This window comes from Microcebus murinus, chromosome 17, assembly GCF_040939455.1.
Source record: "Microcebus murinus isolate Inina chromosome 17, M.murinus_Inina_mat1.0, whole genome shotgun sequence".
Classification (NCBI taxonomy): Eukaryota; Metazoa; Chordata; class Mammalia; order Primates; family Cheirogaleidae; genus Microcebus; species Microcebus murinus.
Window position 1 is genome coordinate 25685801 of NC_134120.1, and position 26972 is coordinate 25712772.

The following is a 26972-nucleotide window of genomic DNA, read 5'->3' on the forward strand; positions in this document are numbered from 1 at the left end:
TAGAATCAGAAAACTTTCAGAAAACTAGAGAGAAAAAAACATAGGCACTCATAAAACTTTAGAAAACCAAAACTTCTCCCTCTTTAATGTAGCAATAAACAATGCTGTTATGACCTATTAAATGCCATGTACTTTACAAAATGTTCCTGATTATAAGAGTCTCTTTAATAATGAGAATTCACCACTTAAGAACCATTCAGATATCATCTTTCTTCCACTATGAAATCTCAAGACTGCCTTTGTAGTATACAGTACCAGATTTGATAAATACGGGGAAATCGGATTTGTCAAACATGTATAATAATGAATTACAGATTCTTATACCAATGATAGCTGAAACAAGCAGATTCCTAACAAACTTTTTAAAGCTTAGAGGTTTAAGGGGCAGTTATGGAAAATATATTCTTCTCAATGCAAGTAACAACTGAGGATAGAAAGATGTGCAACAAGGATAACTAGCTTATCATGCACTGCATCTGAGGGAAAACACATAAAACTACCGTTTTAGAAGGAACAGTTGTTAGAAAACTTTAACGAAAGATAGAAAGTGTAATTTCAGACACTATAAGCTCAAGTGCAGTGGCTATAATAGAGCAAGGTGCCTATTCCTGAGGAAAACATACTTAGTAATTATGCTGAACAGTAATTATGCTAAGCAGTGCTAAAAAGGCAATGATGGGAGTTCAGGTCTTACGTTACAGAGAAAGAGACTTGTGAGAAATTCCATTATTTAAAAATAATCTTGTCCCTACCATTAACATTTTTTTTTTTTTGCTGATGTGCTAAAGTGCACTGGAAACCTCAGAACAGGTTTTTTATATTGGCCATGTCTTGTTAATAGACTGCAGTCTTCAAATTTACACAGAGCTGCAGGCCTCCTGGATTTTTTCAAGTGTCACTCATCTAACTGAGCCTTATAGCTGAGAAATGCCATCAGGTGGTTTACAGTCAGTTTAAAAAACATCCTCTACCTGGTATCTCTGCAGTGATTGTCTTGCTGCTCCCTGAAACCTCTTCATCATCATCTGATGAGCTCGTGCTTGAGTCACAAGTCAGGTCACTATCACTGGTACTACTGTCCTGCAGCAGGTTGTATTTCTTCCTTGCAGCAGCCTCCCGTTTCTGCCTCAGTAGTCTGATCCTCTCCTTGTGCTTTTGGCTCCGATGACCTTTAACCTTGGCAACTCGGCCATTCTGTTTATCACTGGATTGCCGGTTTTTCTTGGCAGCCATAGTGGACGTTTCACTTTCAGACCGGGAACGCCTAGACTTGCGCCCAACTGTGGCACCAGACACTCCTGAAGGGTCTCCTTCTACAGTGGTTTCTGCCTGAGAGGGTTCATTCTCTTCTGCAGAAGACAATGTATCTGAATCAGCCAGGTGACCACTAGAGGAAGGGGAAAGCATGCAGTGATTAGAGGAGTCACTCTCATAAACTCGGCCAGTTGTCGGCTTGTCACTCTCTGTGGATGCTAACTGAGACTCAGAAGAGTCCCTCCTCAGTTCCATCAACAAGCAGGGCATTGAAGAAAGAACTGTAGAATCCGCTACACCATCTTTCTGAACTTGAGATTCCAGTTCTACAGAGCCATCTTCCTCTTTGGCTGTTTCTTGTTCAGATGTTTTTGGTGGGACTTCGGATTCAATGAGTTCTTCGACTTTTCCCACTGCCTCCTCCATCTTCATTTCAGAATTTTGAATTAAATCATGGAGCAGGGTCTAGGAAACGATATCAAAGAAGCAACAGGAAAGCAACCTGTATGAAAACACAAAAAAAAAATCAATAAAAAGAAATGGCAGATTATTTAATCAACACAACATGCCTACCTGTTTAAATGGGTAGCAATAGTTACCATTACACAGGCCTTTAAAATACATATATTTATTATCTGTTTGCTTTATCAACAAATTCAAAGGACTTAATACCATCGAAATCCTAGCAAACTCAGCTACTAAAAATGGCACAATATTAATTCTCTATTACTGAACTTGCAAGGCCATTATTCAAACAAGAATTTTCAAGTTTACAACTTTATTCAAAGTGTTCAAGAAAGGGACCTTCAAAATATATAAATCCAGTTAACATGTATGTTTTGACTTTAATATAAACAAAAAAGAATGTTTCAAAAAAAAACTAGTCTAGAAAGCAATGAGTTAACTGTAATGATTACTTTTATACTCAAATCCTCAATTTATTTTACACTCAAATCCTCCTTTCTGGAGGCGGGTAGAGGTGGTTTACAGTGGAGAAACATCAAATGTACTTATGTTGGGGGTGGGGGGAACTGTGTCAAGAGCAGTGACTCATGCCTGTAACCCCAGTGAAGGGCTTGAAAGGATCACTTGAGGCCAGGGGTTTGGGAACAGACTGGACAATATGGTGAGACCACCCACTCTTTAAAAAAACTTTTTTTTTAATTAGCCAGGCATGGTGACATGCACCTGTAGTCCCAGCTGCTCAGGACGATGGCTTGAGCCCAGCAGTTCAAGGCTGCAGCGAGCTATGATCATGCCACTGCACTCTAGCCTTGTGACAGAATGAAATCCCATCTCTAAAAAAAAAGAAAGAATAAGAACGAAAAAAAAAAAAAAACCTCAACTACATGCACTTGGCAAATGAGCAACCAAAGTAATTATATGCATCAAACCTGTCTGCATTCCCCTCAATAGGGTTGCTCTAGAGGAGCATTAAGATGAAAGGCCAGAATCTGCTGTTCCCTTAGTCCTTCCTAGTTCCCACATACCCCTCATCACGCTGAATGTGAGTCTAGTGTTGAAACACATGTTTTATTTCATAAACAATAACCACTAAACAGAGTTCAACTACTCTGTGAACACAGAAAACCTAGTATATTCTATTTAATGAATGACTTAAGGCATTTAGGAGAAAACACCCTACACACATTTTACACTTGTATGCTAAATTTAGAATTTAACACACCCACCACCACTGTGAGTGATACAATTCCAATTAATCACAGAGGTGTAGGGCATAATCTCTAACCACAAGAGGTTGTGACCTATATAGCAAGACCTCACTTAAACAACATTGATAGGTTCTTGGAAACTACAACTTAAAATGAAATGACTTTTAACAAAACCAATTTGTTTTTCTTGTCAAGGACGTTATTCCAGGACCTGCTATACTTCATTTCACTTACGGTTGCAGTTTCCAAGAATCTATCAACAACATTAAGTGAGGACTTTATTGTGCAGTGCAAACTTCATTAACTGGTCATTTTTAAGGGGATGCTAAGAATGTGGAAGGCAAGTAAAAACTTTGCCCTGTACATGTGATATTACGGAAGGCAACTATCATGATGACCCATAGGTCACAGACAGACAAAAACATTAATCTAGACAGTATGCTACTCAAGTGCAATATGGCATCTCCGTCATTTCACTCCATGAAGTTACCTGATGGTTCAATATATAGACAGAAACCAGAAAATACCTGGAAATTCTTTGTATTGATCTAACATGCCAAGTCCACTTTTGCTTAATTACAAACAGGAATATTCTAAACATCTGTTTTTGTTTTTCATAGCCCTGTTCTCAGTTGCTGATAAAGCAGGCATTGTGATAAAGTTTCCTTGACATATTCATGAAAGCCAGAACATTTATGGTTACTGGAACATTTATTAATTTAAAAAAAATCCCATGTGTAGCCTACTTCATAAGCATATCTGTATCATTAATTTTGGAGTTAAATGTAAATAAACATAATATTTTTCCTAACACCATTACCCAAAACAGGTAGTACCTCTGAAAACTAACAGGGAGTAAAAGTTAAACCAACAGATTGTTATAAATGAAGCATGCTGCCAATACAAACATGAAATAATAAAATATTCACAGATATAAAACACCCCCAAGCACAAGGAATAAACCCAAGATTTTCTAACTGAATAAAAATTAGAGTTGTTTCTGTAGAGAATCAAGTTATATATTCTGGAATAAAGATTCTTCTTAAAGTTGAAGTATCTGAAAAATATACTCAAATGAAATTAATGGCAGCCATAAAGGATAAGCATCAAAAGTCTCAAATAATTTTTGAAAGAAGGTAGCACTGGACCATTTCAAAGTATATAATACAGTATTAGACTAAAAGCTAAATCTGTTAAAAATAACCATAAAACTCTTGTTTCTTCAGGAAATAAGTCGTATGAGTACAACAAATAAATATTGTTTTTCCTTGTAAGAAAACATGATGGTATCAATGACTTTCAACATGATACATGAATCAAATGACTATCTTTCAAGTTGCTTAAATTTAAGTATTAGCTTTAATTTCTGCTGCCTAAATTAGTAACCAGTATTATCCATTTAAATATGGTCAAATCAATCACAAATGACTAGCATCAACCATAAATATAACACTAGTTAGCTCATTATGGTATATCTATACAAGGTGACCATAAAAAAATGAGAAAGCTCTTTATATAGTGATATGGAGCAATTCTCATAAACAAAAGTTAAATGAACAAAAAATGTACATTCTAACATTTGTATAAATAAAAAAAAACAAAATTATACTGATATGAGTTTGTATATACACAGAATCTCTGGAAGGATACTTAAGGAGTTGGTAATGGTAATTTCATACCATTTCAACCATAGTTGAAAATAGTAATAACAGCTACCTTGGGAAGGAAAAAGGGTAAACGAGAGAAAAGGAACAGAAGACACTGTATACAGTTTTGGACTTCTTGAACTTTGTAACATATACCACTCTGACATGAAAAGTCTTCTAAAGAAAAAGGAGTTGTGTTTTTCTCTTCTGGTCATGACATCAGACCACTCTTGAGATCAAATTTGGTCAATGAATTCTACTAGCTTTCTCCTTATAGTGTAATTTTTTGTTATAATTAATTAAATGCACAGGAAAAGAAAAAGTCACAGGAAGTGGAAATACAAGCTCTTACAAAACTCACTTCAGTTGAATAAGAATGAAGTGTTCTAAACATGAGGGAAAGATATCATAGATAAAGATTAATCTTTCCAAGCAACCAGATTATTTGCTACATATATTGTTTTGGGGGGAAAAGTGGATGTTTCTGGGAGGGGTAGTCAAGTAGCTAGCAATAGAAAATGATAAAATTGTCAAATGGGAACTGCACCATGTAAATAAAAGGTTCTCAACCCTTGGGATTAAGGCTGACAGTAAACTTACAGTGAAGTATTAAATATACAACATTTTTCCTATTAGAATAGCATTTTCCCCATGCTGTTCTTCCCTCCAATCTAAAGGGAAACCACCCACCCACCCACTCATATGAGTATCAGAGCTCATGCCCCTCTCTCTTCCCCAGAGCCTTTTACAGGATTGATTATTTCTTGGCTCCCATCAACCACTTACACTCAAATGAATCACTCACTCATTCATTCATCTTTAAAATACTCCTACCTACCACCTCAACCTCAAATCTCCCTCTCCAGGTATCCCTCTCTTCTCTCACAGCCGATTTTATTGTAAGATTTATCTCAACTCCCTGTCTCTATTTCCTTATCTCTCACACTCCCTTCTCCAACCAAATTCAATCTGACATCTGCTTCTATCAAACCAGTGGAACAGTTCTTACACCAGAGTCATTAATGATCGCCCACATCTCTAAATCCAACATAGTTTGACCCTCATTTTAACATTTTATGCCTGACCACTCCTTCTGAAGCTTAAACTAATGCCTTTCTTTGGCTTCAAAGTTTCCCTATTCTTCTGGCTGCTCCTTCTCAGTCTACTTTGTAGGCTTAACTTCCTCTACCAAACCTATGGATTTGGTCCTAGGTCTAGGACTCCATGCATCAAAGTGAACTCTTCTAAATGCACATCTTCCAGTACCATTGCTACACTTGTAATTTTGTTTCACCAGCTCAGTTCTTCTCTGAGCTCTTTACTACTCCACCCAAATACCCAGTTGACATCTAAATGTAGATTTTTACAAAGGTACCACAATCCCATCATATCCAAAACCAAATTAGTCATCTCTGACCTACTCCAGTCTGCTCCTTTTCTAAGAAATGGCACTACTATTGCTATTATCTCAGTTGCTCCCCCCAAAAACATAAGAGTTATCCTTAACAATACCTTCCTCTTTATTCACTGCACTCTATTATTCACTAATTCCTATCAATCTTACCTCCTTAATAGTTTTCTAGCCTGGCCACTATTCTCCATCTCCACTTTCACCATCGTAGGCACAACCTACATAATTTATTTCTCAATGGAAGTCCTGACAATCATAACCTGCCTCTCTCCATATTTAATCTTGCTCCCATCTTGCTCCCTGTTCTCCATGCAGCAAGCGAAACAACATTTTTACAAAGCAAATATGACAACTTTGTATGAGATAGGGTCTCATTCTATTGCCCAGGCTAGGGTGCAGTGGCACAATCCTCACTCACTGCAGCCTCGAATTCCTGGGCTCAAGTGATCCTCTTTGCATAGTCTCCCAATATGACATCACACCCACCTAAGAAAATATTTTTTAAAAGTCCTAGAAGTTTGGGGTAAGGAGGAGGGATGGATAATCAAGAGGAGGATAGTTTAAGGCAATTTGAGTTTTATCTGATGTTTTAATCTCCCCTTAAAAGGGGATTATATGCAGTAATCTAAAAAACTAGGCTAATTCTGGACAATGAAAATGCATTTATTACTCCTTATACTCTTTAAGAAACTAAGATAACAGAAGATGAGTATATGTCAAAGAGTTAAACCATGGAATGGAAGCAGTACACTGAAACATTTGGGAAAAAACATTTCCTGTTTTTTCCCAAAGAAAAAACAGGAAATGGAAAGTATAGAGCTGAATGAGGGTATTGTGAAAACGTGGAAGAGAAAAAGTTCAGGGAATTTGTTTCATGTCAGACCTTCTTCTTGGTCAGCAAAGCTTAACACAAGCTAAAAAAGAAGGCAAGCTTGGGGGTTTGTAAAAAACAGAAGAGTTATATAACATCTGCTATAAAGAATCAAACTACTGAGTACAATAATTTATACAATCAAAAAGAACAATTCATAGTACCCAGTCAATTTCCATGATGTCATCATTAATACAAAGTTAAGGAGGAAGTTAAAGTTAAGGGACCATTAACACAATGTTATGGGGGGAAATGTGATTGATCTCCCCTGTTCAATACCCCCATGCATCTCTCCAGTTTCATCTTGGACAATTCATACCCTAACTCTCCCCAGCTACAAAGAATGAACATATACAGAGTTTTTTGAGATCTCTGGCTTTTCACACTCATTTTTTGCCCATCTTCTTGCTGGCTACTCTTCACAGAAATTAGAATAAACATAACTTCTTTGAGTAGCTTTTGATAATATTACAGACTAATATTACCCCTATTACGTGCATATTACTCATATAATCTTCCTTCACAGGGCTCTGCATAACTGGAGTTAAATAAACACACACTGTAACTGGTCAATGTCCATTCTCGGCTGGGCGCGGTGGCTCACGCCTGTAATCCTAGCTCTCTGGGAGGCCGAGGCGGGTGGATTGCTCGAGGTCAGGAGTTCAAAACCAGCCTGAGCAAGAGCAAGACCCTGTCTCTACTATAAATAGAAATAAATTAATTGGCCACCTAATATATATAGAAAAAATTAGCCAGGCATGGTGGCGTGTGCCTGTAGTCCCAGCTACTTGGGAGGCTGAGGCAGGAGGATTGCTTGAGCCCAGGGGTTTGAGGTTGCTGTGAGCTAGTCTGACTCCACAGCACTCACTCTAGCCTAGGCAACAAAGGGAGACTCTGTCTCAAAAAAAAAAAGAAAGAAAAGTCCATTCTCCATAAATAAGGACAAATAAAAGATTTAAGAACAGAAAATGATATAACCAACTACCACCCCAGTTGATTTATCTCTATCTGTAGTAAATAAAATAGACCTTAATGCAAAAACTGTTATCAAGAAAAAAGGGGCTAGGCACGGTGGCTCATGCCTTGTAATCCCAGCACTTTTGGGGGCTGAGGCAGGAGGATCTCTTGAGGTCGGGAGTTCAAGATTAGCCTGAGCAACAGCAAGATCCTGTCTCTACAAAAAATAAGAAAAATTAGCCAGACATGGAGGCGCACACCTGTAGTTCAGCTACTCAAGAGGTTGAGGCAAAAGAATTGCTTGAGTCCAGGAGTTTGAGGTTGCAGTGAGCTATGATAATGCCACCGTACTACATTCTACCTGGGGCAACAGAGCAAGACTCTGTCTCAAAATGAAAAAAAAAAAAAAAATAAGCTGGATGTGATGGCATGTGCTTATAGTCCCAGTTACTTGGGAGGCTGAGACAGGAGGATTGCTTGAGCCCAGGGGTTTGAGGCTGCAGTGAGCTATGATTAGGACACTGCACTTCAGCCTGGGCAATGGAGGAAGGGAGGGAGGGAGGGAGGGAGGGAGGGAGGGAAGAAGGAAAGAAGGAAAGAAAAGAAAGGAAAGAAAGGAAAGGAAGGAAAGGAAGGAAGGAAGAGAGAAAGAGAAAAAGAGAGAGAGAGAGAGAGAGAGAAAGAAAAGAAAAGAAAAGAAAAGAAAAGAAAAGAAAAGAAAAGAAAAGAAAAGAAAAGAAAAGACAAGACCTGAAATGAAAACCTCACTAGAAGCACTCAATAGCAAGTTCAAGATGGCAAAAGAATCAGCAAACATGATGAGAGGTCAAGAGAAATTGCTCAATCTGAAGAACAGAGAAAAAAGATTAAAGAAAAATGAGCAGAGCCTCAGAGACTTAATGGAATAATATAACATCAAGGATAACAACATTTCATGTGATTATAAAGGCTTAGAAAAAAATTAAAATAAAAAATACCAACATATATTTAATGGAACCCCCTCCAACTGAGTAAGATGCAGAAAAATATTTGAAAAATTAATTCGGGCAGATGGGAGGGGGCTGGAGGGGATGGGTATATCCACACCTAATGGGTGCAGTTTGCACCGTCTGGGGGATGGATATGCTTGAAGCTCTGACTTGGGCTGGGCAAGGGCAACATATGTAACCTAAACATTTGTACCCCCATAATATGCTGAAATAAAAAAAAATTAAAGCCGGGCGCGGTGGCTCACGCCTGTAATCCTAGCTCTTGGGAGGCCGAGGCGGGCGGATTGCTCAAGATCAGGAGTTCAAAACCAGCCTGAGTAAGAGCGAGACCCCGTCTCTACTATAAATAGAAAGAAATTAATTGGCCAACTGATATATATATAAAAAAAAAAAATTAGCCGGGCATGGTAGCTCATGCCTGTAGTCCCAGCTACTCGGGAGGCTGAGGCAGAAGGATCACTCGAGCCCAGGAGTTTGAGGTTGCTGTGAGCTAGGCTGACGCCACGGCACTCACTCTAGCCTGGACAACAAAGCGAGACTCTGTCTCAAAAAAAAAAAAAAATTAAAAAACAAAATAAACAAAAATTAATAGTCCAAAACATCCTCTAAATTTGATGAAAAACATTAATCCGCCCTAAAAGCTGAACAAATCTCAAATAGAAGAAACACACAGAAATCCACAGACACATCATAGTCAAACATGTGAAAGACAAAAAAAAAAATCTTGAAAGCAGCAAAAGAAAAATAACACACAATACATAAGGGAACCCCAATTCAGCTGATACCTCATCTGAAACACTGTGGCCAGAAAGTAATGGAACAATATATTCAAAGTGCTGGGGGTGGCAGGACTCCTGCGGGGGGAGGGACTGTTAACCAAGAATTCCTATATCCAGCAAAACGATTCTTTCCAAATGAAGACTAAGAAAAAAAAATTACCAGATAAACAAAAATGGAAGAGATTTCCTTGGCAGCAGACCTGCTTTACAAGCAATAAAAAAAATCTTTAGGCTGAAAGAAATATCATCAAAAAGGAATAATGACGATATAAGGTGGTAAATATGTGGCTTACCTTAAAAACAGTTTATAAACAATCTATTTCTTCTCTTACTTTCTTTAATAAAAGATGACTATACAAAGCAATCATTGTAACACTGTATCGTTAGACTTACACATAGACATGAAAATATGAACATGAAAATAATAGCATAAAAATAGGTAGGAGATGGAGCTACACTAGAGCAATGTTTCTAGATATTTTATTGGAATTAAGTATTAACATGAAGAAGTCTGTAATAAATGAAGATATGGATACAATCACTGGTAATCACTAAGAGAACAACTCAAAAAAAATGACTTCAGAAAAAGCCTTCGTAACAGGTCAGGGAAATTCTTTCAAAAAGGAAAAATGGGGCTGACGAACACCACTTCTGAGTGATTACAGGTAGGCTAAAGGAAGAGTAAAAAGTCTGGCAGTAGAGAAATAATCAACTTGGATGTGGACTGGAAAATCCTGATAAGAACACAGGTCTCAATGAAAGCAAATAAAAACACAGATTTGGACATCCATTAATAGAAGGATAGGTGATAGAAGGATATCTGAATACATCAGCTTTCCAGGGAGAAAGCATATAGTGAACAAAGGAGAGTTTAACAAATATTAAAGTAAAAACGAAGTGAACCCATTACTTTTCTGTATTAACTGGTAGGCAAAGAATTATCTTTTCAAAGATAAAACAAAAAGACAAAGATATCCATAAAACACAGAGAGAGAAGCTTTCCTTTTTTTTTTCTTTTCCATCACCATGTTTCTAGTTTCCATGAAGCTTTCCTTTTTATAATGCCCTTCTATGATAATTAACAACTTCCTATAGACTTAGAACTGTGAGAAAGGATCATGATTAATGGAGTCTTACCAAAAAACAACCACAACAGGAAACCCTCCCTGAAGGTTCTGACATAGCAATGTATGAAATCATTAAGGACTCAATAGGCTTGTCTTTTATTCCTTTCAACTTTATCCCTTTGTGAACAACAACTTTCATCAACCATCCTTTTACACCACTATGAGAAGTGACACTTCCATTAAAATAAATAAATAAACTAAACTGTATTGTCCTAATACTAAACTGTATTGCAAACCGAAATCATCTGCTGTTACAAATTTACTGTTGCCACAGTCACTTTTCCGTTGAAACCACAAATTGACACCATAAACTGACAACAAAAGCACAGCCCATTAAATGATAAGTCTCTAGGTAAGATTTTGCTCTACAGTCATGTAAAATAGGGCATTCTAATTGCTAGCACTCTTGCATCTATTTATTTTATCACCACTCTAGAACTATAAGAAATATATGCAGCTAATTCTCAAACATGACCTATATGAACCAATTAATGTATACTGTTGCTTCATATGTACATTAGATAATTCACAAATTCCAACTTTGCTCTCTTACACAAAACAATACTCTGAACTAAATATGGCATTCTATTTAGACAAAAAAAGAAAAGCAACTTTAATGAGGAGCAATGTTTTATTAATAAAACAAGAAAGCTTTTGCCCACTAGAGGCTATATCTTCCCGTCACAAAAATTTAAGCTTTAACAACAACAAAAAAAAAAAAAAAAGGAAAAAGGAAAAAGAAAAGCCTTACAACTGATCCTGTCTATTCCCTTGCAATAAGAATGAGTCCAAACAGGACATCTTTTGCTTTTTTATCTAATCTAGCTTCGAATACCAAGTGATAGGGCTTATACCAATCTCCTTTGAAAGAACACTGTGTTTTTAATAGAATTTATGAGTCTTTTCCAAGATTACCTCAGTCTTTCCTTTTTCTTTTTAATTGACACTAAAAACTCTGTCTATACCTCTTACCAAAAAAACACCAAACATAAAAACAATCCATAACACTACAGATCGACCTTTCATCATAAGTCCACCCTTACTTTCAATATTTACATTTACCCACTTCCCTCCCCCAAAAATCTCTATACCCACAAATTTTCAAAAACAGTCAACAGGTGTCAGACCACTAAAAAAGTTAGGGGCTGAGTTCTCTGCTCTTTAAATCAAGTCAATGAGACTCCTTTACCTTTTTATTTTTTAAGAAAATTTGATTGAAATAGTACACAGAAAACAAAGCAAAAAACAAAAAATGTAAAAATAAAAAAATGAAACTACCACAGAGAAGTATACAACGTAAATATGCATCTTGACAGATTTTTACAAAATGAACATATCCATGTGATGACTACAGAGGTACAGAACATTGCCAACATCCCAGAAGCATCTCTCATGCCTCTACTAGTCATTACTCCCCAAAAGTAAACACTACTATTCTGACCTTTTTATCACCACAGATCAGTTTTGCCTGTTTTTGACCTTCATGTAAATAGAATTATACAATATTTTTAAAATTTTTATGTCAAGCTTTTTAGTTCCACATTCCGTCTCTGAGATTCATCCACGCAATTATATACAGTAACAGTTCATTTTCATTGCTGCAAAGTTTTCCATGGTATGACTATATCACAATTTACTTATCCATTCTACTCTTGATGGACATTTGGTTTTTTCAGTTTGGGGTATCACGATCAATGCACTCATGAAAGTTTTGTGCATGCCTTCTTGTCCACATTTGCACATATTTCTGTTTTATATATACCTAGGAGTTAATACACTCCTAGGTTTTTAGGTCATGGAATATGCTTACATTCAGCTTTGGTAAAACGTTTTCCCAAATGTTTCTACCAATTTGTTCTCTCACCAACATCTGGCATTTTTTTCCCTTATCTTTACGAATACCAGCACTGTTGTTGTTTTGCTTGTTTTGAACATTTATTTTAGTCATTCTGGTGGAAGTAAAATAGTATTCCCTCTAAGTCTATCATATTTAGTAGAAATATAACCTGATGTGATACAACCCTGATCTATACATTTCTATTTCAGAGTCTCCAAGAGAAAAAAAAATCAAACTTCAATAAAATCCCAAATACAGTCTCTTCCTTCTGTATAATCCCTCCAATGACACCACAATGCTGCCTTAGCAGTGGTTACATGAGAATATCTTATTTCCCCCTTAATTAAAATGTCTAGTTCATTCTAATTACACTCAATAGTTGAATGCCTTTTCTATGTCACAAATACATGGATGCTAACAGGGCGCTTTGAGCATCTAGCATGCATGCTGCCCAAAGAGGGCAGGTAGATTCTGAAAAAAATAAATGTTTTTAATATTTTGCTAAACTATCTAGAAAGAAAAATATTCAAAGTGCCCTCCCTCCTCCCCGTACACACACACAAAAAAAATAGTATGCTGAAACCTGAGCATAAAGCAACTTAAAAATAGCAGACTTGCCCTGGGGACAAATGCCATATCAGTTTAAGAACAGGAGAGATTGAGCTTTAGGCTAGGGCAAAGTTAAGAAAACTAGATCTCCTGCATTGAGCTGGGATCCTCACAGTGGTTTATACCACTAATGAAAGGAGATACAGGGACAAAACATCTGCCCACAACAGGGCTTACCAGAAAACTTATGGAAAGATCAGTACTCAGAGAATTAGATATCACTGTTTTATTCTTAGTTGGATATAAAATTCAAATTTACATTGTCCATGTGATCAAAAACCCTGAAAAAGCAAAGAAATCTGCAATGAAGGAAAAGCACTGCCAACCTAGGGTCTCAGGATCTCTACCACTTAAGTTTAACCAAATAGGAGTTTATAATAAAAAAAAGAAACCTCCAAAATGCACAAGGAAACGAATCCACCTGACAGAGTCAGATGAAGCTACAAACATATATTCAAACCCAAGGAATTATCCCACACAGATGTTTTTTAAAGCCTATAGGAGAAATATTCCAAAACAAAACAAAAAATATGAAAAGGATACAATCAAAATAAGCAGCGAACAAGAGATATTCAAAAACATCTACAGTTCCAATGCAACACCCTGCTGCTTAGAGTGAATGAAGAAGCCACTTCATGAACACTGCTACCTAGAACCAGGCTTCAGCTGCCCTAGCTTTGCCAAAGCCAACCACAGACAATCCCATACTGTACTTCAAGACAAAACCACATGTTCATGGCAAGCACCTGGGCCACATCTCCTTCCAGCTGTTTGCAAAGTTCCAATGACAGCAGAAAACTTCCATGCCCATACTGGAGAGAAAGGATATGAACAGAAGGGTTTCTTCTTTCACAGAATTATTCCTGAGATTTGTGTCAAAGTGATGACTTCATATACCATAATGGCATTAGTGGCCAAGCCCATCTGTGGTAAGAAATTTGCTAATAATAACTGTATCCTGCAACATCCAGGTCCTGACATCTTGTCCATGGCAAACCTTGAACCCAATCTAAATGACTCTCAGTTTCTATTTGTGCTAAGACTGATTAGAAAGCAAGTAAGCGATCTTTGGAAAATGTATAATTTAGAGTTGGATTAGAAAAAGAGCCACTAGGTCTTACGCATATGCTTGCATGCACGCGTGCGCGCGCGCACACACACACACACACACACACACACACTATAGAAATGTGCCCTTATGCAATTGGGAGAATGGTTAATAAGTTTCTATAAGGCTGTTAATCTTTGCATCTGATGCAGGAGCTTATAAACCACAGAGCAGGAGTCAAGAAGGGAAGATGGATGTGGTGGACAGCAAGTAGGAAGAGAGTAAGAACAAGCTGGAACTCACAAGCACAAGCTAAATCTACAGGACAGACTGAACTCTGTGTTAGTTCTTCTTGCCTCTGACCTTGCTGGTATAGAACTGAGGCCCTTTGTCAAAAAGCTGAACATATACCTGGCCCAGGAGTCAGCAAACCTGAAGAAAGATCCAGGGGAAAGTGGAACAGTTGCAATCCCAAAAGCTGCCTCACTATAAAGAGGTGAGTCAACAAATAAGCAACAATGTGTATAAGCTACAAAATGGTTGCTGCTTCACTCTTGCCCTCCAAATCTCCCACAATAATCTCTTATACCCAACCTTACTAGAAACATAAAGGAAAGGGAATTCTGGAATTGTATTAATAGTTTAGCCTAACTAAACTGACATATTATAAGGTCACCACAGAAAGGTAAAAGATGGCATAAATATTGGGAAAGCAAAAGAGGGTTTGGGGTATAGGAATGCAACACAAGCAAGAAGGTCACAAATACTGTCTGAGGATAATTCTCAGCTTTGATTTTATCTTATTTACTCCCAGGCTGTTCTCAAATCCATAATTTTTATGTGTTGATTTGCTACAATTCTTTGGAGTCCTTATTTCCCATATGTTCTTCTAATTCTAGCTGGACTACAGATTTAAGTTTATGATTATTACAAGAAAACTAAACTACAAAAGGAAAAAGAATTAGAAATTCTTTTCCGTATCAGAAAGGATCTCCAAAGTTTCATTTTTAAGAAAAAAAAAAAAGACATGTACAATATGCTACAATCTTTGTAAAAAAGAAAATCTACCTGTATTTGTGCATTTTAAAAATCTACAAGGAGGCCAAGCATGGTGGCTCACACCTGTAATCTTAGCACTTTGGAAGGCCTAAGGCCAGAGGATCATGAGGCCAAGAGTTGAGAAGAGCCTAGGCAACAGAGCAAGACCCCATCTCTACAAAAAAAAAATTCTTTTTAATTAGCCAGGTTTAGTGGTATGCCACATAGTCCTGGCTACTGAGGAGGGAGGCTGAGGGAGGAGGATCACTTGAGCCCAGGAGTTTAAGGTTACAGTGAGTTACGATTGCATGATTGCACTCTAGCCTGGTGACAGAATGAGACCCTATCTCAAAAAAAAAAAAAAAAAAAAGTTTACCTGTTAGGAAAACACTCTGAAGTTTATTTATGGGTGAAATAACTTGAAAGCCAGATTTTTTTTACCCACATACTTTAAAATTTTTGCTAATTTTGTTAGGTTATATAGAGCTATTGTAATTGCCATTTTTAACCCTACCCATTAGTGACACAAAGTACTTACAATTAAAATAAGATGGAGGTTAGGTGAAGGAAAACAGATGAAACAAGATTTGCCAAATGCTGACAACTATTGACACTAGGTGATAGGCATATTCAAATTCATTATACAATCCTCTATACTTCTGTTTACTTTTGAAATTTTCCATTTTAAAAAGTGTAAATAAAAGACTTTAGGAAAAACTAAAAGCAGAAAGAATAGATAAAACATAAATGGTAAAATGTGGATAATTACTGAAGCTAGGTAACAGATAGGTACATAGAGAATCATTATTAAACATTTCTATCTGTGCACAAACTTTTTTAAATTTTTGAAAATATATTTGAATTTTTTAATGTACAGTCATGTGCCACATAACCATGTTTCAGTCAACAATGGACCACATACATAACCAGGGGCCAACAAAATTGTAATATCCTATTGTTATTGTTCCTTTCCCATGTTTAGATACACAAATACTTACCACTGTGTTACAATTGCCTACAGTATTCAGTACAGTAACATTCTACAACAGGTTTATAGCCTAAGCAACAGGTTACATACCATATAGCCTAGGTGTGTACTAGGCAAATACAATCTAGGTGTGTTTAATTACATTGTATGATGTCCACATAAGGATAAAATCCACATAAGGATAAAATCGCCTGACGGCACACTGCTGAAAACATATCTCCATCATTAAGTAACACATGAGTATTAGATTCTAAGATTTGTTATCTAAACCTTTCTGTCCATTTCTGTAAAGTTAGGATTATACTCTGCCATAAGGATTATTACATACAGGTACATATACATAGCACTTGGCATAATACCTGACACACAGTAAAAGTTCAAATACCCACTACCCTTCAAGTATTCATTTGTTGTTTTTTTTCAAGTCCATTCATTTCTCTACCGCCTAGTCCAAGCTACCATGATCTAGCTACCTGAACTAGTATAACAACATTAATGGTCTCCCCACATCCAATGCTGATCACTACAAATGCAGCCAGAATTTCCTTTTTTTTTTTTTTTTGAGACAGAGTCTCACTCTGTTGCCCAGGCTAGAGTGAGTGCCATGGCGTCAGCCTAGCTCACAGCAACCTCAAACTCCTGGGTTCAAGAGATCCTACTGCCTCAGCCTCCCGAGTAGCTGGGACTACCGGTATGTGCCACCATGCCCGGCTAATTTTTTCTATATATATTAGTTGGCCAATTAATTTCTTTCTATTTATAGTAGAGATAGGGTCTCGCTCTTGCTCAGGCTGGTTTTGAACTCTTGACCTCGAGCTATCTGCCCACCTTGGCCTCCCAGAGTGCTAGGATTACAGGCGTGAACCACCGCGGCCGGGCAGAATATTTTTGTTTAAAAATGAAAAACTGATCTTGCTATACCTCTAGTTAAGGTCTCCAAAATACTAAAACTATTTTTTTAAAAAACACTAGGAAGGAAGACATTTAATTCAGCCAACATATATCAAATGCCTTGTGTCGGGAACATGCTAGGCACAGGATTACAAAAATGAATAAATCATCTCTAATCAGCTACTCACTCTCAAGTGTAATCAATAACAAATATCTGTTGAAAGTCTACTATTAAGTGTTATAGGGCAGTTAAAGATAGCAGGTCACACAAATGAACAGGATGTGTACAAGTGTTACAGGAGAGGTTTAAAGAACTGTAGGCATTCATAAGATTAGAGTTAGGAAAAGTAACTATGAAAAGGATAATAAATTGGCCAGGTATGGTGGCTCATGCCTGTAATCCTAGCACTTTGAGAGGCTAAGGTGGGAGTATCCCTTGAGGCTAGGAGTTCAAGACCAGCCTGAGCAACAGACTGAGACCTCACATCTCCATAAAAAATATTAAAAATTGCCGGGCGCGGTGGCTCACGCCTGTAATCCTAGCTCTCTGGGAGGCTGAGGCGGGCGGATTGCTCAAGGTCAGGAGTTCGAAACCAGCCTGAGCAAGAGTGAGACCTCGTCTCTACTATAAATAGAAAGAAATTAATTGGCCAACTAATATATATACAAAAAATTAGCCGGGCATGGTGGCGCATGCCTGTAGTCCCAGCTACTTGGGAGGCTGAGGCAGCAGGATTGCTTGAGCCAGGAGTTTGAGGTTGCTGTGAGCTAGGCTGATGCCATGGCACTCACTCTAGCCTGGGCAACAAAGCGAGACTCTGTCTCAAAAAAAATAAATAAATAAATAAATAAAAATATTAAAAATAGTCAGATGCGGTGGCACACACCTGTAGTCCCAGCTACTCGGAAGGCTGAGGCCAGAGGATCACTTCAGCCCAGGAGTTTGAGGCTGCAGTGAGATGCCAATGCACTCTAGCTTGGCCAACACAATGAGACCAGTCTCAAAAAAAGAAAAAGGATAATAAAGTGGACTTAGAATGATTTCAATAAGTAAAAACAAGAGTAAAAGGCACTACAACAGAATCTTAAACCTCTATTCCAAAAAAAGAAAGACACAAGAAAAATCAAAATAATCAAGAAATGTCACAGGCACTGGACTCAAAACCCAAGAAGGGATTTCAACGTTTCATTTGAGATAACTTACAGGTGTTTAATATTCACTAAGATGCAAGGATAGAGAATTTGTGCAAACTCACAGAATCAATACCGTAGAGTCAGGATTTTAACCAAAGTCGTTCCAGAGTCTACATTCCTAACCATTCCCTACTCTACAGCATATCTCACCTAGCACTACACCCTATAATAATGAGCTGTTAAATAAATATTTGCTATTGGTAGTAATAAAGTCAAGAGAAAGGGTGCTTCTATAATAATTCTACTCTTAATATTGTGATTTTCAGTCAAAAAATGCTGAAAACATACTGCCAAAAACTGGAAGCAACCAAGATGTCTTTCAGTATATCCAAAGGAATATTATTCAGTGATAAGAAGAAATGAGGTATCAAGCCATGAAAAAATATGGAAGAAACTTAAATGTGTATTATTACATGAAAGAAACCAATCTGAAAAAGCTACATACTCTATCATTCCAACTATATGACCTCTGGAAAAGGCAAAATTACAGAGACAATAAAAAGATCAGTGGTTACCAACAGGGCAGAGAAAGGAATGAAGAGGCAGAGCACAGAGGGTTTTTTGGGGGTCAGTAAAACTACTCTGTATGATAATATAACAGTGGATACATGTCATTATAAATTAGTACAAACCCCTAAAATGTATAATACCAAGGGCGAACCACATAATATAAACTATGGACTTTGGGTGACAATGACAAGTCAATATAGGTTCATCAATTATAACAAACGTATATCACTCTGATGGGAGACACTGATACTTGGCATTAGACTTTGTCCAAACCCATACAACTGATATTCAACATAGAATCTCTATGTCATTCAACGCAGAAAAAGAATGAACTCTAATGTAAACTATGGACTTTAATAACGTAACAATATTGGCTCATCAATTGTAATAAATGTATCAAACTAATGCAAGATGTTAGTAATAGATCAAACTGGGCTGGTGGTGGGAACTCTACTTTCTGCTAAATTTTTCTGCAAACCTAAAACTGTTCTAAAAAATAAAGTCTATTATTATGATGATTTTTTTTTAATGCTGAGAAAGTTTAGAGCTGCTGGAACCAACTCTGTCCTCATGAGAGGAAAGCCTAACTGAAAATTAAGCCCAAAAGCAGTACACAGAGCTAGTACACAGAGAAAAATAGTACCTAGATAACATCAAATGAGGCCCTGGATCCAACGGGGCCAGAGACCAGTTGCACACTGGATTTATCACACTTATATGAACCCATTAAATCTCATTTTAGCTTTTAAAAAAGTATAAATGATGCATGCACACATACACATACACACACACTATAGTCATCTTCCACAAAAACATCTTTGTAGGAGCTAGGTGCATAACATACAGAAAATCAGTGCAGTTAATGGCTCTACTTCTAGACTCCATGGATAAAGCAATATGGGAACAGTCTGCACAACCCTGGCCTTTGCTTCTCAGCAATAAAAACCAGTGCCTCCAAGATACACTACAAGGTGTCACTGGTGTTGCTGGTAAATATTAGACACAGCATAAAGAATCTTGCCATGAATTAGCCAAGACCTCAATGTTTTTAAAAAGTTTCAAGGTACATTTAAAAAGCAAAAAAAGATGTAGGCAACTTCATTTCAAAAACTCACCAAAACAATGCTTGGGTCACTAATGATTTTGTTTTTAATTGATGAAAGATTTATTGCTTATTTTTAAGCTTTTAAAAAAGCTGTAATTTTAAAGCATTGCACAGGATAAATTGCCTACCCATGCTGACAACTATCTCTAAACAACTCTATTTGGGTTTTCAGAACACTTAATTATTTTTATTAATTATTGTCATAGCTAACCTAAAATGCATAATCCTCAGAACTAAGAAAAGCATATGTAGGTCAATGGCCAAGATATATTTAGATAGATTTAGACAGATATATTTAGAACAGTTTCTGAACTTCCAAGCTGCTTCTTAGCCTAAGACTAGATCATGCTACACAAGTAGCCTCCTTCAACCAAACATGAAAGTTTTGAACATCTGGATCTTTACAAAAGATAAATTAGTTTATACACTTAAAAGGGGCCTTTGGAAGGTGATTAAATCATCAGAGTTCTGCCCCCATGAATGGGATTAGTGTCCTTATCAAAGAGGCCAAAGAGAGACTCCTTGCCCCTTCCACTGTCTAAGAACACAATGAGAAGGCACAGTCTGTGAACAAGGAAGTAAACCCTCACCAGACACCAAATCTCAATGGTGCCTTCATCTGGGACTTCCTAGCCTCCACAACTGTGAGAAATAAATTTCTCTTGTTTAAACCACCCAGTCTATATTTTGTTCTAGCAGCCCATATGAACTAAGGCACATTTGAAAGATGAAGTTGAGATTGAAAATGTAACAGGCAGCCAGCCTCAGAAAGAGGGGAGTGTGGCTGGAGCACAGTGGTTCACCCGTAATCCTAGCACTCTGGGAGGCCGAGGCAGGAGGATCACTTGCGGTAAAGAGTTCAAGACCAGCCTGAGCAAGAGCAAGATCCATCTCTACTAAAAATAGAAAAAATTGGCTGGGGAGTGGTGGCACATGCCTGTAGACCCAGCTACTTGGGAAGATGAGACAGGAGGATCCCTTGAGCACAGGTGTTTGAGGTTGCTGTGAAGTAGGGTGACACCACAGCACTCTAGCCTGGGAAACAGAGTGAGACTCTGCCTTATAACTAACTAACTAACTAACTAACTAACTAACTAAACTAACTAACTAACTAACTAACTAACTAACTAAATAAATAAATAAATAAATAAGGGAGTGCAACCCTCCCCTCCTCCCATCAGGAAATAGCTTGGTATGTTGAAGGATCTGGACCCTAATGAGGGAAAATGATGCTGAAAATGAGATTTGAGTGATACATATTTTGTAGGCCTTAAAAAATCAAATTTTAATTCTAATTGAAAGGAAACATATATAAAGAAACTACAGGTCTAGGCAAGGAGGAATCTTGTTTACCTTCTTAAGTGTGAAATATAGATGTGCTTTGTTCAGTATTCAGTATTTATTAAGCAAAAGAGATTTTCCTAGGCCCTATGGATATGGAGCCCCATACTTTTGCTTTTTAAAAAAATGTTTTGGCCGGGCATGGTGGCTCACGCCTGTAATCCTAGCACTCTGGGAGGCCGAGGGGGGGCGGATTGCTCGAGGTCAGGAGTTCAAAACCAGCCTGAGCAAGAGTGAGACCCCGTCTCTATTATAAATATAGAAAGAAATTAATTGGCCAACTAATATATATAGAAAAAAATTAGCCGGGCACGATGGTGCATGCCTGTAGTCCCAGCTACTCGGAAGGCTGAGGCAAGAGGATTGCTTGAGCCCAGGAGTTTGAGGTTGCTGCGAACTAGGCTGATGCTACGGCACACACTCTAGCCTGTGCAACGAAGCGGCACTCACTCTAGCCTGTGCAACAAAGCGAGACTCTGTCTCAAAAAAAAAAAAAAAAAGTTTTGTTAAAATAGAATCTTAAGGACATTTTGATTTTTTAGAAATTCAGTGGACATTTTAAAATCCTATATTTATGTTAATAATTTCCTAACCATTTAAAATTTTTAAGAGCAAACTCTTAAAGAGAAAAATAAAGAACTATACATACAAATCTCAACACTGACTTTATCTACAAATGCATCATTAATATATGTGCCCTTCAGATATATATATAATAATGATACAAGACTTTAGAAATGAATTACTTTTTCAATATAGCAGCCACAGGATACACAAACAGTATGCCATATCCTTGCTTAGATCTAGGGCTCAATTACTACAAGTTACTAACGTTTAAATGACAAATACTAAGCCACTTCATGAATTTAGGTGCTGCTGCTTTGATAACTTTTCCTAAAAACAAAACATCCATTGTTTTAATTCCTTTTACAGAAACCACACAACCACCATTCCTTTGGTATCTTTAATATTATATTTGAAGAAAAATATACAGTTTTGATATTGCACTTACTTAAAATTATGCTCAAGGCATCCCAAATGGTTAATCAATAAAAGGAAAACCATGCCATATAGAGAGGAGAGAGTTATTAAGGAAGTTTCAGTTTAGCCTAACAGCAGCCTAAATACATTTTTGAAGTTACTTTTTTAACAGGTTTAGCTTCAAAATCCAAAGATTGTTACCTGATTTACAGTTTAAATATTCAACCGTTATTTTACTGAATTTGTGATTCAAAAATTATGCACTATCCTAGCACCAAAACTCAAGGCAATTACACTACTATACTGTTGCAAAAACACTTCTTCTATAGATGAGAATAAAACACACACACACACACACAACACACACACACACACACATGGTAACATAAGATCACTAAGAAGAATATAGCTAACTCCAAGACAATAGAAATTTCTGCCTCCAAGACAATTATACTATAAAACAGATCATAGCTTGCATCTACTGTTAATTCATCTTTTAAAAGAAGAAGTAATTTCCCAGTAGTTGGGAGGGCTTAAAAAAAATCCACGACAATCAGTTGTGGGTCTTTAAAACCACTATTTAAAAAAAATTTTAAACCAATAATTTTTAAAAATTTAAAAATAAAACCACTCTCTTATCTCTTTGTCAAACTTTGCTTGTTCTACATCTAGACACTTAAAAAAAAAGCCCCCTCCATATGCCCAACTTGAGTTGTTTTGAGGTTTTGCTTAGTTTTTTAAATGTAAACAAGAATAGGGGACAGAGAAAACGCAGACTGGAAACCAAGAGACAAACTGCAACACATTAAGATAAAACAGATTGAAGCAGAGCTTTCAAACTGTATTATATGCCTACTTCCTGCTGGTTTTAGTAAATATCATAAAAAGATTTAAAAGTTATTTCATAGTGTTAGACGAGTTGGCTATCAGAAAAGAAGGACAATCTAATGGTGAGAAAAATCACAATACTAGTAATCATGCAAGAAAATTAACACCTAACAATTATTACCTGATTTTTCTGACTGTGGTACACAAATACACTGCTTTAAGAGGGTACAAAACCAAACACACACACACACACACACACAGAGTAAAGGCTGAGGAAATTTAAGCCCCCAAAATTGAAAGTTAACTTTATACCTGGGGTGGAGGGGAATAAATACCTCATTATAAGAAAAGTAATCAAAAGACAAGTTATGTGTGTAAATGTTCTTACTCGTCCCTTCGGCCCCACTATGCTACAGTCTCCCATGAAAACAGGGATCATGTTAATCAGTTCACTCACAGTTCCTAACACATAAGGAAAATTTCATAAAACTTGTTGAACTGATGAACTGAGTCATTTTTAAAAATCACCAAGACCACTAAAGAAAACAATTTGCTTGCTTCATACTATTATTCATTTGTATATAAAAATGTATTCCATTACATAAAATCAACATGATTTCTCATAACTTCCTTTTTACTTTTCCATATAAAACATAAGACAAAAACTGACACAACTGTTAATAGCCTAGTAAAGCTGTTTCCTTACATTTAGAATATATAAAATGATTGTGTATTTTTGCATAAAGATGCAAGAATCAGACACTATGAAACTAAATATCTTAAGCCACATAGAACAAAATGAGGTAAAAAGCAGTTAAAATGAAGGCCCCTCCCCTCAGACATTCAGTTCTAGGAAAAGACTCCATTGCATCACTTACAGTGATGTTCCCAAATTTTCTAAAACAGAAAAAATAACCTCTTTTCTAATTTCTATATATAAACATTAACTTAAATGACAAGAGTACTACTATCTTCAATAAACACCAATATCTTAGAACAAATTTTGTTTCGAAGGATTTCTTTCAATTATCTGACAGGATTTAGGGTTGGTTTTTCCAGCAAGAAGTTGTAGCACAGACGATATGGACATTGCAGGAACCAAAGATGGGGTTGAAATAAAAAAACACCTGCAAATTAGTATACGGTAGAAACCGCCTTTTTCTCCACAGCAACTCATCCTTTCCCTTAACTCTAAAAAGGAAAAGGCTAAAGAGGCCATAAACCAGACACAGTACAAAAGACTCAAACAGGGAATGATGAGAGGCATTCAGAGTGAGAAATTATGAGTAATTAATTAGTAGAGCTGAGCAATGATCACCAACAGCTGCTAACATCAGAGAGAACCAAACAATATGTGGCTCCTGATTCAAGTACTGAATATCACCTATAAAGTATTTTTGCCCCCTCAAAAGAAAAAGATTTTGAGAACTTGAAATGTGGTTAATTTTTTAAAAAATTAAAAGAAAAAAGAAATAGAGAACATACATTATAGAAATGCAATCTGATCAAGCCTCTAAATCTAAAACCAATTAACAAGAAACACTAGGGTCAGAGAAATATGTTTAACGCCACCTACCACATGAATCTAACTGGCAAATCCAGACTGTAGAAAAACCCTTCTTCTTCAACAAATTACTTGCTGGGGAAAAGGAATGGAGGTGGGAACCTAAATATTACAAAACAACGCACCTTATTTGGCTCTTAATCTGAACACATTTATGAGACAGTGGAGACATCTGAACACTATTATATAACATTAAAGAATTATTACTAATTATTTTTAGTGTGACAAGTTATTTGGTTTCTTTCCTTCAAAGGTGAAATTGAGGCCAAAGACAATTTGTGCAATTAGCGTAGGCTCGCAATTCCACTACTTTGAGAGGCCAATGTGGGAAGATCACTTGAGGACAGGAATTCGAGACCAGCCTGGGCAACATAGCAAAATTCCATCTCTACAAAAAATTTTAAAAATTTGCCAAGTGTGGCAGGACACACCTGTAGTCCTACCAACTTGGGAGGCTGAGTCTGGAGGACTGCTTAAGCCCAGGAGTTTGAGGTTATAGTGAGCTATTACTATGCCACAGCACTCCAGCCTGGGCATCAGAGCAAGACCTTGCCTCTTAAAAAGAAAAAAAAAAAAAAAGTTGACTAAGAAACTTCAGTGCTAATGGGTTTGAGTACAGAAAAGAAAGGGAACACTAAAATTAATATAGCTGAATGGATTTGTCCATAATGTGCTGAATTTGGCCTACCCAGAACTGAAGTATAAATTGTGAGATTGCACCCACAAGAAGACAGCAGCTTTGCTTGCTTACGAACCAACCTTTCTCCACTGATATAAGTTCTATAAATAGGCCAAGAGTGATAATAGCTGCTCGTATCACTTCATATTGCAGATACTACCACTTCTGACATGTACCTGGACCAGCACCAGGGCTGTGAACAAACTAGCATCAAGTCAGAAGCCAACGAAGTTACCAAATGCAAAACAATGTACTGTGGCTAATGAGAGACCCTCTAAAGTATTCAAAAGCACCATCAGTGTAAATCAAGAATAATTTAAAACAAAGGTTCTAAATTTTCCCTAAGAATTCTGTTCTGACCATTTTCTGTCTCCCTCAGAAGACAGTTCACATAAAGATGGGTCACGACGTGCTGGAACTTGAGGTCCCCAAGATAAATGCTGCCAAAAATCTATCCACTATACATACCCTCAGGCACACTGCAAATTGTTTAGTTGATTTCAGCAGAGAAAAATAATGGGAAATCCTTGATGACAAATTGTTGACTTAAGAATAAACTATGCTTCTATGCTAGGTTAAAGCTAAGGCAGACAGGATACTGCTTAAAATTTTAACTACATGAGGTTTTTGTTCTTAATACAGAAAGGAAAACAATCCTGTTTTCCTAAAGTTTTAGTCCACACCCAACTTCCCTATCCCAACAATACCTTTCACAAATTATAAAGCACCTAACAAAATGCTGACTCCAAACATCATGAAAGTCATTTTTTAAACCAAACAACTTCAGCAAAAAAAATTACTTCTATGGATTCCTTTGGTCAGTATCTTGTTTCTCTAATGAAATGTTAACTATGCTAATGAAAACTTAATTTCTAGACTACCTAAGCACAATCCTAGTTTACACATATTCTTAGGAATGCCTGCTATAAATAAGTTTTAACAGATTTAATTTTGCTCGTTGAACAACAATCAGAACTTATAATACATGTACTTGAATTACAGGCAAAGGAAAAAAGTATTTTGCAAATGAACTGGCAGTACAAAAAAGAACATTCAAGTCTCCAGTTATTTTAAGCTTAGAGCCCATTTAAAGTAAATGCTATTTTCCAATCAGTTATTTAAAATGATTTTATAAAGGAAAAGACTAGCTCCATACTACAGTTGTTTTGCTATGCAGTACTTTTTCTCCCTACAACCTACTTTTTCTTCTCCACATTTTAGAGCAAGAAGTAAACTTAGAAATCATTTGGTTCACTAAGTTGAGTTCCCTGGGCAGAAATGGTTTTTCTTATCTATGTATCCATACCCAACTAGCACATTAAGTGCTCAGTAAGTAGATTTTAAATTTAACCAGGTATAAATACCTCCCATGTTCACAAAAAGTAAAAGGCTGCTGATAGATTTCTACTTCTGATTAATCTTCACAAAACTAGAAAATAATCATCCAGGTAAGTTTTAAAATTAAATAATGCTGGGCCAGGCGTGATGGCTCATGCCTGTAATCCTAGCACTCTGAGAGGCCAAGGTGGGAGTATTACTTGAGCTTGAGAGTTTGAGACTAGCCTGAGCGAGAACAAGGCTCCATCTCTATCAAAAAAAAAAAAAATAGATAATAGATAAAATACAGGCATGCACCTGTAGTCCCAGCTACT

The 26972-nt window shown here is 36.8% G+C and overlaps 1 protein-coding gene across 3 annotated transcripts in view; it reads right to left on the reverse strand.

Annotated features, from left to right (window-relative positions):
* The window catches only part of ARK2N (arkadia (RNF111) N-terminal like PKA signaling regulator 2N), a 73791-nt gene that overhangs the window by 42713 nt on the left and 4106 nt on the right, over nt 1-26972 (reverse strand). For all 3 annotated transcript variants that reach the window (XM_075993478.1, XM_012790320.2, XM_012790316.3), the window contains exon 2: nt 972-1756. In XM_075993478.1, coding sequence (XP_075849593.1) covers nt 972-1686 — 715 coding nt within the window. In that variant the 5' untranslated portion in view covers nt 1687-1756. The remainder of the gene's footprint in view (nt 1-971; nt 1757-26972) is intronic.